This window comes from Macaca thibetana, chromosome 2 (assembly GCF_024542745.1).
Source record: "Macaca thibetana thibetana isolate TM-01 chromosome 2, ASM2454274v1, whole genome shotgun sequence".
In the NCBI taxonomy this organism is placed as follows: Eukaryota; Metazoa; Chordata; class Mammalia; order Primates; family Cercopithecidae; genus Macaca; species Macaca thibetana.
The window spans coordinates 95,987,490-96,006,778 of record NC_065579.1 but is presented as its reverse complement, the minus strand read 5'-3'; the positions used below and the strand labels follow the sequence as shown (position 1 = coordinate 96,006,778).

Sequence of the window (19,289 nt, the reverse complement as noted above, 5' to 3'; positions counted from 1 at the left end):
CCTGTCACCCAGGCTGGAGTGCAGTGGCGCGATCTTGGCTCACTGCAACTTCTGCCTCCCAGGTTCAAGCAGTTCTCTGCCTCAGCCTCCCGAGTAGCTGGGATTACAGGCGCCTAACACCATGCCTGGCTAATTTTGTATTTTTAGTAGAGATGGGGTTTCACCATCTCGGCCAGGCTGGTCTTGAACTCCTGACTTCGTGATCCACCTGCCTTGGCCTCCCGAAGTGCTGGGATTACAGGCGTGAGCCACCGCATCTGGCCGGAGTTTTTGATTTTTATCTTCAGCTCTAGAAAGAGGGAGAAAAAAAGTCTTCCATATAATTTTTCAACTGCAGTTTTTTTTTTTTCCAATTTTATTCATGTTTTGGGGTATGAATTTATACTTCTCCCAAACTGGGAAATTAACATCAAAACCACACCTGGGCTCCTGGTTCTGATAATGGTCAAGGAGTTGTATTGGGTTTACCATCTTGCCAGTAATAATAATAATACATCTGGACAGAATATAAAAACAAAAGTAGGCAGAAACTGGAGGCAACACACTACTTGAAAGAAGGGAAGTGACCTGGCTGAGCTGGACGTTTAACTAGTTTATCCTTCTGCAGATGTGCTAAGTTCACACCAAGGGAATAGAGTTTAGGCAGAAAGTGACTTCTTCCTGGGTCAAGGAACTGAGGTTGGAATTTGGCCCTGCTGTGATAGGGTGGTGGAAAATGAGTAGGGAAAAATCATAGTAAGGGCAGAGTCATAAAATATGTGTACAAGTTCCTCTACAGTCATTGGCTAACTTTGAAGCTGTGCATGTGCTGAACGGAACCCAGCAGAAAGCAGCAGCTGGGATTAAATATGAGTAGCCTAAATATTCCTGTCAAAAAGCAGAGATTGTTATATTAGGTTGGAAAAAAAAAAAAAGACCTACGCTGGTGCAGTGGCTTACAGCTGTAATCCCAGCACTTTGGGAGGCCAAGGCAGGTGGATCACTTGAGGTCAGGAGTTCAAGACCACCCTGACCAATGTGGTGAAACCTGTCTCTACTAAAAAAAAATACAAAAAAATTAGGTGGGTGTGGTGGTGCATGCCTCTGTAATCCCAGCTACTTGGGAGGCTGAGGCAGGAGAATGGCTTGAAACCTGGAGGCCTAGGTTACAGTGAGCCGAGATCCCACTACTGCACTCCAGCCTGGGTGACAGAGTGAGACTCCATCTCAAAATAAAAACAAAAACAAAAACCTAGCTATATATAGTTCATATGAGACATACTTTAAATAGGAGGTTAGACTTAAAAAACAGAAGAAGATATACCATGGAAACACTAGTAACAAGAAAGCTTAAGTAGCTATATTAGTAACACAGTAGAAATTAAGGGAGTATTACTAGAGATAAAAACAGTTCATAATAATGAAAATTTCAGTTCATTAGGAAGCATTAACAATCCTTAATTTGTCTGTGTAAAATGAGACTACTTTAAAATATATGAAAGAAAATTGACAGAACTAAAAGGAGAACTTGATAATGACAAATTCATTATTGTTGGATATCTTTAAAATAAGTAGATAAAAATTATGTAAGAACATGGAAGATTTGAATGATATTAATGATATTGAAATAATTAACATTTATGGAATGCTAATTCCCACAATTGTACAATACCTTTATTTTGAAAGCACACTGAATAGTCACTAAAACAGACCATATTCTTGGCCATAAAACATATCTTTATAACAAAGTATTGAAAGTATTTAGAATATGTTCTCTGACCATGTTGGAATTAAATTAGAAATGTCTAACAAGAGGAAATCTAGAAAATCCCCCAAATGTTGGGAAATTAAGAAAAATACTTGAAACTCATGGGTCAATAAAATCTCACAAATTTTTAGAAAATATTTAAAAGTGAGTAATAAGGGGAACCCAACGCATCACCATGTTTGTGATGCTGCTGAAGTTGGGGTAAGAGTGAAATAATTCATAGCTGAAATCCTCAGATTAGAGCAATAGTTCTGAAAACTCTGTGCATCACAGTTGCCCGGAAGGTTTGTTAAAACACAGATTGTCAGGCTGGGCGTGGTGATTCATGCCTGTAATCCCAGCACTTTGGGAGGCTGAGGTGGACAGATCACTTGAGGCCAGGAGCTTGAGACCAGCCTAGTCAAGGATGGTTTAATAGAAACCCTGTCTACTAAAAGTACAAAAATTATCTGGGCGTGGTAGTACACACTGGTAATCCCAGCTACTTGGGAGGCTGAGGCATGAGAATCACTTGAACCTGTGAGGTGGAGTTAGCAGTGAGCCAGGATGTCATCACTGCACTCCAGCCTAGGTGACACCTTGCCCTCTTAAAACAACAAAACAGATTGTCAGACCCTACCTCCAAAGTTTCTCATTCTATAGATTTTGAGTGGGGCACAATAATTTGCATTTCCAGTAAGTGCCCTTGTGGCTTTTGATGCTGCTGGTTTAGGGACTATACTTTGGGAGCTACTATATTAGAAATCAAGAATGTTTTAAGTTCCAGTTTAAGAAGCTAGAAAAAGGAGAGCAAATTAAACCCAATGCAATTCAAATAAAGGCAATAATAAAAATAAGAGCTGAACTCAATGAACTCGATAAGTAACAATAGATAAAAAATTATGATGTCATGTGTTCCCAGAGGTAGAAAAGAATAAAAAAAGAGATGAAACCAAGCCAATAGTTCATATTGATAAATTGCATAAATTTCTTAAATCTCTAGCTAGATTGAGCAAAAGAAAATAAAGAGAAAATACAAATTACCAACGTCAAGACTAGGAGATAGCAGTATGAATCCAATGTATGTTAAAGGATACTAAGGGGATAGTCTGAATAACTTCATACTTGACAACCTAAGTGGAAAAAGTGCTTGAATAACAGAACTTTCTGGAACTGATAGAAAAATTTTGGGAGCCCTGTATCTGTTCGTACATTATTAAAAACCTTCCCACAATAACAGTTCCAGGCTTAGATGACTTCACTGATGAATTCAACACACATATACTGTGAATGCACACAAACACATATACAAGTGCATATTACAGTAGATATATTAATACAGGGGTCCCCAAACTGGGCTGTGGACCATGACTGGTTTATGGCCCGTTAGGAACTGGGCTGCACAGCACGAGGTGAGCAGCGGGCCAGTGAGCATTACTGCCTGAGCTCTGCCTCCTGTCAGATCAGCAGTGGCATTCCATTCTCATAGGAGTGTGAACCCTACTGTGAACTCCTCATGTGAGGGATGTAGGTTGTGCACACTGTATGAAAATCTAACTGATGCCTGATGATCTGAGGCAGTACAGTTTCATCCCAAAACCATCCCCCTAACCCTGGTCCATTCAAAAATTGTCTTCCACAAAACTGATCTCTGGTTCCAAAAAGGTTGGGGACTGCTGCATTAATATATATTGATACTTAATTATATTCACTCAACATCAGGTCTACTTAGCTTTATGAGAAGGTACAACACAAGCAACACAGCATGAACGATAACAGCATAGTGGAGGTCTTATGATGTAGATACAGCTTGCATGTGGTGGTAGATGAGGCTGAATGGGTGTGGACCAACTCAGTTTAGGGAAATCATGTCTAAAATTGTTTGAAGGTAGATAATTCTTAAAGTGGGTGGAAGGGAATGACCCAGGGTAATTGGCCTTAGATCAGAGAAGGAAGGGACACTTTATCCACTGTAACAGGAAGAAAAGATGAATACATGTAAATGAAGTGGGTAAGATTTGGTGTTGGATGATGAATTATCTTCTTGAGCTCCTGGACTCAAACAATCGGCTTGGCCTTGGCATCCCAAAGTGCTGGGATTACAGGCGTGAGCCACCATGCCCAGCCTTGAATGAGCTATCTAATATATAGTGGCTTCTGACTCTGGGGTACAGCAGGGTCACCGTGAGAAAGAGAATAATGAGGCAGAGCAAGATGGTGGAATAGAGGATTCCATCTGTCATCCCTCCTGCAAGGACACCAAGTTAATAAATATCTACATGGTAAAAGCACCTTTATAAGAACCAAAAATCAGGTGAGCACTCATAGTACCAAAAATCGGGTGAGCACTCAGTACCTGGTTTTAACCTCATATCGCTGAAAGAGGCATAAAAAAAAACCCAAAAAAACACTTCTGAATTGCCAGTACCACTCCCCGATCCCTGCCCTAGCAGCAGCCTGGTGTGGAGAACATCTCTGGGCACCGGGGGAGGGAGAACATAGCAATTGTGAGACACTGAATTCAGTGGTGTCCTGTTAGAGCAGAAAGGAAACCGAGACCAAACTCAGCTGACGCCTGCCCATGGAGAGGGCATGTAATCCAGCCTTAGCCAAAGGGGAGTCACTCATCCCAGTGGTGGGAGCTTGAGTTCCTGCAAATCTTACCACTGAGTGCTGCAGCACTCTGTGTGTACAAGTAATGTTGAAAGGCAGTCTAGGCTATAAGGACTGCAACTTGTAAGTGAGTCTTAGTGCTGAATTAGGCCCAGAGACAAGAGACTGAGGGGGCATGAGACATACTGAGATGCCAGCTGGGGCAGCTGGGACGTGCTGGCTTAATTCCTCCCCCAACCCCAGGCTGCACAGCTCGCGGCTCCAAAAAAGACCCTTCCTGCTTGAGGAGACAAGAGGGAAGAGCGGGGAGGACTTTGTCTTGCACGTAGGATACCAGCCCAGCCACAGCAAGATAGGGCACCAGTTAAAGTCATGAGGCCCCTGTTTCAGCCCTGGCTCCCAGACGGTATTTCTAGAACAACCTGGGCCGGAAGGGAACCTGTTGCCTTGAGGGAAAGGACCCAGTGCTGTCAGCATTCATTACCTGTGAACTGAAGAGCCTTTGGGCCCTGAATAACCAGCAGTGATACCCCCATATTACATTTTGAGGGCCTTGGTGAGTCTGTATGACTTGCTGGCTTCAGGTGAGACTTACCACATGACCAGTTGTGGTGTATGGGGCAAAACTCTTCCTGCTTGAGAAAAGCAGAGGGAAAACTAAAGGGGACTTTGTCTTGCACCTTAGGTACCAGCATGACCAAAGAGGATAGAGCACCAAAAGGGCTCTTGGGATCCCCAATTTCAGGACTTGACTCTTGGATGGCATTTCTGCACCTCCTGGGCCAGACAGGGAGCCCACTGTCCTGAAGGGTGAGGCCCAGGTCAGGCAGCATTTATGACAAGCTGACTTAAGAGATCTTGGGCCTCAAGGGAACATCAGTGGTAGTCTGGCAGGAGTCCTCATTGCCTGGTGGTGGCTACCGGTGAGGATCCTCTCCCTTTGGAAAGGGGAAGGAGGAAGGGAAGGACTGCTTTGTGTAGTTTCAGTACCAGTTCAGCTGCAGTATGCACACCAGGTAGACTTCTAAGGTTTTTGACTCTAGTCCCTGACTCCTGGATGGCACTTCTGGACCCACCTGGGACTTGGGGGACCTTGCTGCCCTGAAGGGAAGGACAGGCCTGGCTGGCTTTGCCATATCTGATTGTACAGCCCCAGGGCCTTGAATGAACATAAGCAGTAGCTAGGGAGTGGTTATAGCAGGCCTTGGGTAAGACCTAGCACTTCTCTGGGTTCAGGTCTGACCCAGTGCTGTCACAGTGGTGGTGGCCACAGGGATGCTTGTGTCACTCCACCCCAAGCTTTAGGTCTTTAGGTGGCTCAGAACAGAGAGAGAGAGAAAGAAACGTGGGGGAAGGGGGAAGAGGGAGCAGGGGAGAAAGAAAGAGACAGAGAGACTGACTCTTTATGTTTGGGAGAAAGTAAGGGAAGGGAATAAGAGTGTATGCCTGGTGATCTAGAGAATTCTTCCAGATCTTATCTAAGACCATCAAGGCAGTACATGTATGAGTCTGCAAGAACCACAGTGTTGTTGGGCATGGGGTGCCCCTAAAGCAGATACAGCTTAGATCACAACACCCAAGTCCTTTCAAATATCTGAAAAGCCTTCCCAAGAAGGATGACTACAAATAAGCTGAAACAGTGAAGACTATAATAAATACCTAACTCTTCAATGCCCAGACACTGAAGAATATCTGCTATCAACACCATCCAGGAAAACATGACCTCACCAATGAACTTTATAAATAAGGCACGAGGGACCAATCCTGGAGAAACAGAGATATATGACCTTTCAGAGAGAGAATTCAAAACAGCTATGTTGAGGAAACTCAAAGAAATTAAAGATAACACAAGTAATTTAGAATTCTATCAGATAAATTTAACAAAGAGATTGAAATAATTAAAAAGAATCAAGCAGAAATTCTGAAGCTGAAAAATACAGTTGGCACCCTGAAAAATATATCAGAGTCCTTTAATAGCAGAATTTATTAGGCAGAAGAAAGAATTAGTGAGGTTGAAGACTGGCTAATTGAAAATACACAGGCTGGGCGCAGTATCATACTTGTAATCCCAGCCCTTAGGGAGGCTGAGACTCGGCTGCTTGAGCTCAGGAGTTTGAGACCAGCCTGGGCAACATGGTGAAATCCTGTCTCTACAAAAAATACAAAAATTAGCTGGGTCTGATGGTGTGAGCCTGTGGTGTTAGCTACTCTGGAAGCTGAGGTGGGAGGATTGCTTGAGCCCTGGAGGTGGAGGTTGCAGTGAGTTGAGATCATGCCACTGCATTCCAGCCTGGGTGACAGACTGAGACCCTGTCGCAAAAAAGGAAAAACAAGAAGCATGCCTACAAGATCTAGAAAATAGCCTCAAAAGAGAAAGTCTAAATGTTATTGGCCTTAAAGAGGAGGTAGAGAAAGATAGAGGTAAAAAGTTTATTCAAAAGGATAATAACAGAAAATTTCCTGAACCTAGAGAAAGATGTCAGTATCCAAGTACGAGAAGGTTATAGAACACCAAGCAGATTTAACCCAAAGAAGACAACCTCAAAGCATTCAATAATCAAACTCCCAAAGGTCAAGAATAAAGAAAGGATCCTACAAGCAGCAAGAGAAAAGAAAGAAATAACATAAAATGGAGCTCCAGTACATCTGGCAGCACACTTTTCAGTGTAAACCTTAAAGGCCAGGAGAGAGTGGCATGTCATATTTAAAGTACTGAAGGAAAATAACTTTTATCCTAGAAGAATATATCTGGTGAAAATATCCTTAAAATGTGATGGAGAAATAAAGACTTTCCCAGATAAACAAAACCTGAGGGATTTCATTAATACCAGACCTGTCCTACAAGAAATGCTAAAGGGAATACTTCCGTCAGAAAGAAAAGGACAGTGATGAGAAATAATCATCTAAAGTTAGAAATCTCACTGGTAATTGTAAGTACACAGAAAAACACAGAATATTGTAACACTGTAATTGTGGTGTGTAAACTACTTCTACCATAAGTAGAAAGACTAAAATATGAGCCAATCAAAAGTAATAATTACATCAATTTTTCAAGATGGTCAATAAAATAAGATATAAATAGAAACAGCAAAACGTTTAAAAGCAGGGGCATGAAATTAAGGCATAGAGTTTTTATTACTTTTCTTTTTCTTTGTTGGTTTTTGTAAATAGTGTGAAGTTATCAGGTTAAAATAATGGGAAAGAAAGAAGGAAGAGAAGATCACAAAACAACCAGAAAACAAATAACAAAATGGCAGGAGTAAGTCCTTACTTATCAACAATAACATTGGATGTAAATGGACTAAACTTTCCCATCAAAAGACAGAGACTGGCCGATGAAAAAACAAGACCCATTGATTGTTGCCTATAAGAAACACACTTTACCTATATAGACACACACAGGCTGAAAATAAAGGGATGGAAAAAAATATTGCATGCCAGTGGAAACCAAAAAAGAGCGGGAGTAGTTATATTTACATTAGATAAAATAGATTTCAAAACAGAATCTGCAAGAAGAGCCAAAGAAGGTCACTACATAATGATAAAGGGGTCAGTTCAGCAAGGTGATATAACAATGTAAAATATGTATGTACCCAACACTGGAGCACCTAGATATATAAAGGGAATATTATTAGAGCTAAAGAGAGAGGCCATGATACAATAATGGCTGGAGACTTCAAAAGCCATTTTCAGCATTGGACAGATCTCCCAGACAGAAATCAACAAAGAAGCATCAGACTTAATCTGCATTATAGACAAAAAGGATCTAATATTTACAGAACATTTCGTCCAAGAGCTGCAGAATACACATTCTTTTTCTCAGACATGAATTATTCTCAAGGTTAGAACACATTTTAGATCACAAAACAAGTCTTAAAGCATTAAAAAAATTGAAATAATATCAAGCCTCTTTTCTGACCGCTACGGAGTAAAACTAGAAATTAATAAGAATTTTGGAAACTTTATAAATACATGGAAAGTAAACAATATGCTCCTGAAGAGTGGGTCAGTGAAGAAATTACAAAGGAATTTGGGGGCCAGGCGTGGTGGCTCACGCCTGTAATCCCAGCACTTTGGGATGCCAAGGTGGGTGGATCACAAGGTCAGGAGTTCGAGAGCAGTCTGACCGACATGGTGAAATCCTGTCTCTACTAAAAAACAAACAAAAAAACAAACAAAAATTAGCCGGGCATGGTGGCATGCGCCTGTAATCCTAGCTACTCAGGAGGCCGAGGCAGGAGAATTGCTTGAACCTGGGAGTCAGAGGTTGCAGTGAGCTGAGATTGCGCCACTGCACTCCAGCCTGGGTGAAAGAGTGAGACTCTGTCTCAAAAAACAAACAAAACAAAACAAAGAAGAAGAAGGAATTTGGGAAATGAGGTGGCAGGGCAGAGGCTGGCAGCTCAGGCAGTGACCATGGCGTATCATGGCCTCATGGTGCCTCTCACTGTGATGAGCATGTTCTGGGGCTTCGTTGGCTTCTTGGTGCCTTGGCTTATCCCTACGGGTCCTTACTGGGGAGTTATCATTACCACATTGGTGACCTGTCCGGTTTTCTGCTGTCTCTTTTGGCTGATTTCAGTTCTGGCCCAACTCAACCCTCTCTGTGGACCACAGTTGAAAAATGAAGCCGTCTGGTGTCTGAAGCATCGTTGGCCTTGAGGAAGAAGATGTGCTCTACAGTGCTCAGTCTTTGAGGTCATGAGGAGAGAATGCCTTCTAGATGCAAAATCACCTCCAAACCAGACTGCCTTTCTTGACTTGCCCATTTTGGCCATCAGTTGCCTCAAACATTAGCACCACATTTAAATGTCTTATTCTACAATGTAGTGTTTTTTCCTTCACTTTTTTACACTTTAATGAATTATGTGCCTACTTAAACTGAACTGTGCTGACTCCACAAAATGATTACGTACTCTTCTGAGATACAAGATGCTCTTCTTCTGAGAGATACGTTACTCTCTTCTTGGAATCTGGCACTTGAAGATGGCTCCTGCCTTCTCACTTGAGAATCAATGAAGTGTTTAGAAACTGTTGCAAGACAAATAAGACTCCAGTGGGGCAGTCAGTAGGAAAGCATTTTCAGAGGGAAGAGCTATCTCAACAGAATTACACCTTACTGTATTTTCAGGATAAATTTAGTATTTCTGCCATCTTTTTGGAATAAATTATTTTTCTGCTTTCTATGGGGAAAAAAAAAAGGAATTTGGGCCAGGAACTGTGGCTCATGCCTATAATCCCGACACTTTGGGAGACCGAGGTAGGTCACATGAGGCCAGGAGTTCCAGACCATCCTAGGCAGCATGGTGAAACCTTGTCTCTACAAAAACAAAACAAAACAAAACAAAAACAAAAATTAGCCAAGCATGGTGGCATGTCCCTGTAGTCCCCATTACTTGGGAGGCTGAGGTGGGAGGATCGCTTGAGTCCAGGAGGTGGAGGTTGCAGTGACCTGAGGTCATGCCACTGTACTCCAGCCTGGTTTTAAAAAAAAAAATTGAAAAATTTCTGGAAACAAATGATAATGTAAATACAACCTACCAAAACCTTTGGGAGGCTGGGCATGGTGCCTCATGCCTGTAATCCCAGCACTCTGGGAGGCCGAGGCAGGCGAATCACTTGAGGTCAGGAGTTCGAGACCACCTGGCCAACATGGTGAAACCCCGTCCCTACTAAAAATACAAAAAGTAGCCAGGCATGGTGGCAGGTGCCTGTAATTCCAGCTCCCTGGGAGACTGAGGCACAAGAATTTCTTGAACCTGGGTGGTGGAGGTTTGCAGTAAGCCGAGATCGCTCCACTGTACTCTGGCCTGGGCGACAAAGTGAGATTCTGCCAAAAACAAAGCAAAACAAAAAAACCCTTATGGGATACAGTAAAAGCAGTACTCAGAGGTAATCTTATAGCTATAAGCGCCTATGTCAAAAAGAGGAAAAACTTCAAATGAACAATCTAATAATACATCTTAAAGAATTAGAAAAGCAAGGGAAACCCAAATCTAAAATTAGAAGAAAAGAAATAATAAAGATCAGAGCAGAAATAAATGAAACTGAAATGGAGAAACAATATGAAAGATCAATGAAACAAAAAATAGTTTTTCCGAAGAGTTAAAACAAAATGACAAACCTTTAGCCAGACTAATAAAAAAAGAAGATCCAAATAAATAAAGTCAGAAATGAAAAAGGACACATTACAACTAATACTGCAGAAATTTAAAGGGTCATTAGTGGCTACTATGCCAATTATATGCCAATAAATTGGAAAATCTAAAAGAAGTGGACAAATTCCTAGATACATACAATCTACCAAGATTGAACCATGCAGAAATCCAAAATCTGAACAGACTAATAACAAACAACGAGATCAAAATCATAATAAATAGTCTCCCAGTAAAGAAAAGCCAGGGACCTGATGGCTTCACTGCTGAATTCTTCCAGACATTTAAAGCAGAACCAACTAATACCAATCCTACTCAAACTACTCAAATAAATAAGTAAATAAAAAAATAAAAAAATAAAAAAATAAAAAAAATAAGACGAGGAGAGAATACTTCCAGAATTACTCTACGAGGCCAGTATTACCGTATACCAAAATCTGACAAAGACATATCAAGAAAAGAAAACCACGGGTTAGTATCTCTGATGAATATTGATGCAGAAATCCTCAACAAAATACTAGCAAACTGAATTCAGCACTACATTGGAAATATCATTCATTAGAAAGAGAATAATGAGTACCCAGGGGATTTGAGTAGAGGAGATGATATGAAGCATCATCTCAGAGAAGGGGAAAGCTGGCCCTCTAGGGAAAGAGAATAGGGCTCTACAGAAACCAGGTTTGTGCGGGAGAATTCGTGGTAAAAGAAGTTAGTCAGCCTAGTTTATGCTGTTTTCCAGAAGATAGCTGAGTTTCAGTCAAGAGAGGGGTTGGATCTCTTTGGAGGGAGAGTGGCCACTTCCAAACTCTCTTCCACAAAGCCCTGTGTTTTGGAGTCTTTTACCCCAGGACCTAGTTTATCCAGTCTAATATGAAACGAAAGGAAGAAAAGCTGTGAGAAGTGAGGAAGAGCAATTAGAAGACTAATTGGCTTAGTCTTGTTTTGTTTTGTTTTGTTTTTCTACAGGGTCTCACTGTGTCATCCAGGCTGGAGTACAGTTGTGCAGTCTGGGCTCACTGCAACTTCTGCCTCCAGGGCTCAAACAGTCTACCCATCACAGCCTCCCAAGTAGCTGGGACCCCAGGGGTGCGCCACCACGCCTGGCTAATTTTTGTATTTTTTGTAGAAATGGGGTTTCACCATGTTGCTGAGGCTGGTCTTGAACTCTTAGATACTTTTCTGGAAAAACTATCCTGTTGGATTTGAAGCTGAAGTTGAGCTTATGTATTTGTTTATTTATTTATTTTTTATTAATGTGTCCTCGTGGAGTACTTTGTATCCCATTCCTGCTTTGGTGTAGTTTTCTCAGTTGTTTTGTACACTGTATATTTGGAGGGGCCATAGGATGCCATATTTTACATCAGACACAGTATGTGATTATTTCTTGCTTCTTTGTAGCCCTGAGCTTAGACATGTCATTTAAATCCTCCACATTGTTAATTTCAGTGAATTTACCCTTGTATCTCACAGCTAAATAGACTTCTTTTTTTGTTACTTTTTGGACAGTAGGAGAGGCAAATTTGTTGAAAATAATAAAGCAAGAGTTGAATAATAATCACATTTTTGTGTAGAATGAAGTGAAACATTCTGGATTTGTTTCTTATATTAAGCTGTGATGCTGAAGTACATGTCATTTGGGGAATTGCCATATTTGAATCACTTTTGCATACAAATTAAACATCTCACATCAAAGAATTCTTAAAAGACATGCTTTCTAATTTCTTAAAATGATGGAATTCATTTAATTTCTTATCTGACATCTCATAGAACAATTTTTAGCTTCTATGTTTGCTGCTATGACTAATTTTGGTGCTCGTTTTACCTGGGCTATGAATGTACCTTTGCTATATTTTTTAGGGCTGCAGTTGTGAGACTAACATATTCGAATGTAGTGTAAGTTAGTAATCCTTGGGAACCTAGCAAAGTATCACATTTAATTTTCTATTATATGAAAGAAACATGGAAACAGAATTGGAGATGGAAAGAACTGCACAAAACACAACTAATCAGAGCTGATCCCTGAAGCAGAAAAATGCAATTTAAAGTGAGCTTCCTTTGTATTTCTACTATTTGGGGAGTGTTGAAGATATGACTTTTAATAGTATAGTAACAAGTAAATAATACTAGTTATATTTAGCAAGCTCAAAATTGTAATATTGGAATTCTCTATGCCATAACTTTTAAATTATTACAGCATCTAAAAGACCCAATTTTAATTATAGGACAGTATAACTTGGCTTCTTAAGAAAACATTCATATAGGAGGTATAGTTGTGGTTCTGTTTCAAAATGTGTGTCATATAACCCTTGATAAATGTATGTATCATCCACACTGCAGTAGATGCTTACATTAGATACAGAAGTGGGGACCTGCCACAACAGTGTGGCAGTACCTGGATTGTATGCCTCTGGCTCGGTTTTCTCTGCCTGGAATGGTTTCTCCCTCCATGTTCATCAGGTTTTGTGTGTGGTTTCCAGAGGGCAGCTGTGAGATTAGAAAAAGGGTATACTTCTCTTTCCAGTATAGCTGCTAAGAGTCGTGGTTAAGATACCCTATATTGGTGAGAAGACACAGAGCACTATTACTGTTATCATCATAGGTAGGTTTCAGAATGGGAAGGCCTCTGCTGACTGCTGGTCTTTTTTTTGCACCTTCCTCTTTTAGCCACTGCCATGCAGTTGCTTGGTGGGTAGATTAAAAGGGGGAATTCAGAGGCTGATTCTGATACGTCTCTGAGATGATGTATGGACTGTTATCTATAGTGATCCCGATAGTTTTTTTTTTCTTTTCTTTTGGTTAAATCTGGGATCTGGGTAAGAAGCTGTGAATTCTTTATGGGACTTGAGTCAGGTTTCTGCTTAGTAAATCTAGAAATTTTCTTATTAAATGTCAAGTATCAACTTAGGAGACAGACCTGATGGTCAGTTTACCATTGATTCTTGTGGGTCAGATATTCTGGTCACCACATTGCCCTTTGACTCACTGTGGCAGTTGTGCCCACCTTATCTGCAGGTAAGGGCTGCTACTGGCCTTTACTAATCCCAAATCTCATGGTTTCCACTGTGATCAGAGAACCAAATTCCATTGTTAGGATTTCTCACTGTTATCTCTGGCCTATAAAGGATAGCTACCTTAGAGCTCTTCAAAGATGCTGGTGCCCCGTTCACTAAAACGGTCTCCCAGGGTCATGTAAGAGGATGGTTTAAGGGGTGGCTGAGCAGGCTGTACTTTGTTGAGTCATTCCAGCGTTTCCAATTTCCAGAGCTTTTAGATTCTGTCCTCTTTGGCAGTGGTTGTCAACCTTGACGGCATGTTGGTGTTAACTGAAGAATCCCAAGGCCCCTAAATTTGAAGAGGAAAGCTTGATTTCTTATAAGGGGTTGCAGCCTGCAGGTTGGCTCTCCTGACAGGCTAGAAAGTGTGGCTTCTGGCAGAAACTGAAAGCAGGCACTTCGAGGGAGGGAAGAATGGAATAGGAATTTATGCCAAATGAATTGGCTAAGTATACATGTTTAATAGTTATAGGAGAAGCTGTGAATATTCATGAGAGGGGTCACACACATGTGTAGAAAGTAAACATGCATGTTACATGCAGTGCATGTTCACTTTGGGGTGGAGACTTAACATTTAAGTTCATAACAATTAGGCCCTAGGTGAAGCAGAAGACGGGAAGGCACTCAGTACATAGCCTCTGTAAACCGGCCAGAACCAGTCCGTGGTCGGTGACCTCTTATCAGGAGAAAGTTACTGAAATCAGTCTCTCGTCCAATCAAAACTGTTATTTTGGCTTGTGAATAGGGGAGGTTGTCAGTTAGTCATCTGGCTGTCAGATGTTGGGCTGCAGTTGTTTCAGTAGTGCTTGTCTTGAGGCCAGTGCTTATTTAGCTGCTAGAGAAAAACAAAAAACCCCGTGGCAGTTAGAACATAGTTTTTATTCTTTAAGTGTAGGGTGTGTGGTCTAACCCTTGCCTAGCATGGCCTTAGGTCTTGTTTATAATTTAGCATCTTATTGCCATGACGAATCTGTTCTGTCAGTCTTATGCTCTCTATTTTAACATTTAAATAAGTTCTTATGCCCAGGCTGTACCCCATATCATGTAATCCGTATCTCTGGGGGTGGATGGAAGTGTCTGTAGTCTTTAAAGCTACAAGGGTGGTGCTAATGTGTAGGCAATATTGAGTACCACAGTAGTGATTCTTAAAGTATGCTCCTAGACCAGCAGCATAAGCACTACTTGGCAACCTGTTAGAAATGCAGATTCTCAGATCTTACCCCAAATCTGCTAAATGAGAAACTCAAGGAAGGGGTTTTGCGATCTACGTTTTTACAGACTCTTCAGTGATTCTGATGCACACTAAAATTTGAGAACCACTGCTCTAGAGTATGCTGGGGAAATTGTAGCATTTTGACTTCATTAATTAGAGGCCGTGTTTCAGTTGTTCAGCCTAGCAGACTCCCAGGTGTTTGAATCTCTGGTCTCCCAGGTGAGGCATTGTGAATGTGAGCTGCCCACCTGCTTTTGAGACTTGGTTTGATTCTCAGGGGAGATTTTTTTCACCACTGTTTCATTTAGTATCAAGGTCTCAACATTTCTTGCCAGCCTCTCTTGCAGGCTGGTTCATTTCTTATTCATATATCCTTGAGGTACCAATTTAATATTAATGGTCTCCTATTTGATGCTACACTATGGGCAGGAGCTGAGGGTTGTCTCTTGTTCCATTTCAGAAGGTCATTTCAAGGTCACCAAGAGTTTAGCATATCTCCCCTCACCCCCACCCGGGGTTAAAGTATCCTGATTTTCTGTTGCCTCTATTTGTTCCCTGTTGTTCTCTATCTCTCTATTGTCCTGGTTTCTCTCTGTTTCCCCTTTTCTGTCAGTTTTCTTCTTTTCTGTCTATTTTTGATCTTTGAGGTTTTCTTAATTTCTTGCAAATTTAGGTATGCATTTTATAAAGATATTTTATCTAGCATTTTTTGTTTCTTTCAGTGGGAGTAATATTCAGAAGATTTTGTCTGCTTTACCAGAAATGGAAAAAGTAATTTTATTTGAGTAATCTGCTTTTGAACTATAGATTAATTACAGATTTATTGCAATTTGACCCAATTTCTTGACTTAGTCTGCATGGCAGATTGATCAGTATACTTTTTAAAATGAAAACAGTTTTTTAAAAGAGTAGTTTTAGGTTTACATCAAAATTGAGAGAAAGGCACAAAGACATCTCATATACCCCTGCCCTCACACATGTACAGCCTCTCCTATTAATATCCTGCACCAAAGCGGTGCATTTGTTCTAGTCAATAAACCTACATTGACACATTATTGTCACCCAAAGTCTATAGTTTACATTGTGCTTTGCTCTTGGTGTTATACATTTCTTTGGGTTGAGAAGAATGTATGAAAACATGTATCTACCATTATAGTATAATACAGAGTATTTTCACTATCCTACAAATCCCCTGTGCTCTGCCTATTTTTTATTTTTCCTTTCCCCTAACCCCTGGCAGTCATTGACCTTTTTACCGTCTTCATGGTGTTGACTTTTCCAGAATGTTGTATACAGTCTACGGTTCATGTGCTGCTTTTCTGGTGATTGGTGCTTTGCAACCCTGGTGTCAGATCCATGACATAAATGTTGGTACAGATCTTAGCTGCTATACAAATACTCCTCTACCCTAAGATATGGATGCAATAGTTTACTGTTTTATTAACAATTCTTTTAAAGTAGTAGAACTCCTTCATGACTACCTCTAGCTAGAGTGATGTTTTTGAATTGAATGATTAGGGTTATCTCTCAGTCAGGATAGGCTAGCTTATGTTATGGTAACAAAAACCATCAAAATCTCAGAGGGTTGCTGCAGGCCCAACTGGCTCTTGTGGGCAGCTGACCTCAGCACTCCAGGCTGCTTTCATCTTATGTGGCACTTCTATCCAGCATAGTGCCTTAAGAGTTTCCAGAGGAAGAGACAGAGGAAGAGAGTATGGAAAATTGCACATAGGAGTACATACATCATTTCCACTTTCAGTTAATTGGCTAGAACTAGTCACATGGCCCTACCTGACTCTAAGGGGGCTGGGAAATGTTTTTGTGTCCAGGAAGGGTGGGAAACTGGACAGCACTATCTATTACTTTTTAAGGTTGATTCTGCCTAACTTAGGCATAAAGGATATTTATTAGAAGAAAATGAGCAAGGTCAAAGGCTCCAAGAGAAGATTGGAATAGTCAGCTATTCCTGGCAGCTAGACCTGGCAGCTCCCGAGGGTTTCTGGACCTGGACTCCCCTGGAGTCCTGTTTGGGGATACTGCTAGAAGGAAAAAGTGAACTTCAGCTATTCCTTCACTCTGTGTCACTCCATTCCAGGTTCAGATTCCTGAGCAAGAGCCTTGCTGGCTGAAACTTAGGCTGTGGTTCTGCCCTTGACTGTACCAGACTGTAGGACGAGAGGTGTTTCTGAAGAGAGCCAGGGACCCTTTCAGGTTTTGTATTTGAAGGGCGGAATGTCTGATTTACTGTTCTACAGACCAGGCACAGTGCAGGAAAGGTATTTCCTCGGAAGGAAGGTGAGTGGTGTTAGGAAGAGGGACTGGATGACTGGTGACCAAAAAATGGCAGATTTCTTTTGTAGTTGACATTTGTTGATGTCTAATTAAAAAAATCGGAGAAGTATATAAAGTTTGTATACCTAGTATCTGCAAACTTTTTAAATGACTGTGAAAGACTATGAGAAATCTACTTATGCATTTTTCTTGCTTTTCCTGACAGTTCATTATCTTTAAGAGAAGGAATCTACCAGTTACAGGTTGTTTGTTTACATTTAGGCCTCAACAGGGAAGTGACAAGATAGCAGTCCTTGCTTCTCCTTGATTTAGCTTTAGGAATTAGATGTCACTTACAGATGCCAGTTTGAATGCATTTAGCCAATTATGCAGAGAATTAGCGATAATGTTGAAATTTTGATTTTGGTCCAGATGTCACCAAAGAGATCTTATAGACAACCTTGCAAGGACATTTTCAGAGTTATTAATTACAGAACAGAATTTTATTCTCTTCAGTTTCATTATCTGTCTCCCCTGGCATTATCGGCCTTTCCTTATCTGTTCAGTATGTCCATTTTCTTTTTTAACCAACACTTGTGAAACCGAGAGTTTGAAGTTTCAAGCTGACAGATGTGATTTTTCTTGCCAAGGCTTAATAAAATATACAGCATCCAAAGGATTCTAAGATTTAATAGAAATAAAATAGAACATGGATTAAAAAAGGAGTGGGGATTATGAGGTTTACAGTGTTCTTATTTTATGTGCACTAGCTATGTTTGGGACGTTGAAAGTAGTGTACTAAGAAACCACTTAGAACAAAGGGCAAAGTGGTATCAAATAGAATTCCGTCTTCATTCGGAATTGTGGAATGCCTCTTATTTCAGAGGTTAGAGAAGAATACCGAATTATTTTAAAAATTGTGTTGTTGGTGTAATTACTACTATATCTCCCATTGGTAGTAGTTAAGTAGGGTTTTAAAATGTCCCTTTGACCTAGTAAAACACTAACCATAATAGGAAATGCCTGATATATTCTGAATCTGGAGCTTAATTCCGTTTCTTTTTGTAGCTGTTAAATGTATATCCACTAACATGGAAGTTTAACAACTATATTTTGAGAGTCAAGAGCAAGCAAATATGTCTTTGCAAGTGTCAGGATATTAGTTGTATAACTGCAGAACTTCCACATTTATTAGAATTAGCTTTCTAATTCATCATCTTCCTGTCTTTGACGTAAGAGATGCAGTCCAGGGCATATGAGATTGAAGCACATTTGACCTTTTCACATCTGTCAGATGACTTCAGACAAAGCCAAAAAGGCCTGGCTCCTCCCAGTCATATTTGTTATAAAATAGGTTTTGATTTCAAAGAAGTAGTTTGGAAAATGGCAGCACAGTCTTAAATTACTATTTGCAGTATTCAGCCAACCAGTCATGCCTGTGGCTGCCCAAGAATAGTTTCCGTTAGGTTAATAGAACCAGTGATGATATAGATATGCCTCAAAGCATAATGGTATTAGAAATAAGACCAAAAAACTCATTTTCCTTCTTGTATGGTTTTCAAAAAATTCACACAATAATAGCATGATACTTGAATATCCTATTTTTATCTTTTAGTTTCAATGGTAAAATTTTTTTTTTTTTTTTTTTTGAGACGAAGTCTTGCTCTGTTGCTCAGGCTGGAGTGCAGTGGCATGATCTTGGCTTGCTGCAACCTCTTCCTCACAGGTTCAATTGATACTCTGGTCTCAGCCTCCCGAGTAGCTGGGACTACAGGTGTGTGCCACCATGCCTGGGTAATTTTTGTATTTTTGGTGGAGACAAGGTCTCACCAGGTTGGCCAGGCTGCTTTTGAACTTCTGACCTCAGGCGATCTGCCCGCCTCAGCCTCCCAGGGTGTTGGGATTACAGGTGTGAGCCACCACACCTGGCCTCAATGTTAGGATTTTTAACAGTAATTTTAATGTTAGAAGTCCAGGGGGATTTTTAGACTAGAGGAAAACATGCATAATAATGATATACACATGTTCCTTGGACTTCTGAGTTTGAAGAACTAAATCTATTTTACCTTATTCATTTAGTATTGGCATTTTCAACTGCCATTGTACCTAGGTCAACAGATAGATACATTTTTTACCCTTGGTATTTGTTATTTTTGTGTCATATTTTTTCCTTATTCTTATATTTTACTTTTTATTATTATTTCTTTAAATTTTAATGCAACAAATGGAAAATCTGTACAAATAACCTTGAGGAGAAC

The 19,289-nt window shown here is 40.5% G+C and overlaps 2 protein-coding genes across 8 annotated transcripts in view; both read left to right on the top strand.

Annotated features, from left to right (window-relative positions):
- Positions 1-19,289, top strand: part of ULK4 (unc-51 like kinase 4) — a 709,752-nt gene that overhangs the window by 111,515 nt on the left and 578,948 nt on the right. The window lies entirely within an intron of this gene.
- Positions 206-18,606, top strand: LOC126948546 (V-type proton ATPase subunit e 1-like). The gene has a single exon (XM_050780496.1). It carries the CDS (start codon positions 8,756-8,758, stop codon positions 8,999-9,001), a length of 246 nt encoding a protein of 81 aa, XP_050636453.1. The 5' UTR covers positions 206-8,755; the 3' UTR covers positions 9,002-18,606.

What these genes read in the sequence shown, in the direction of transcription:
- LOC126948546 (XM_050780496.1), top strand. Translation starts at nt 8,756, where the DNA reads ATGGCGTATCATGGCCTCATGGTGCCTCTCACTGTGATGAGCATGTTC.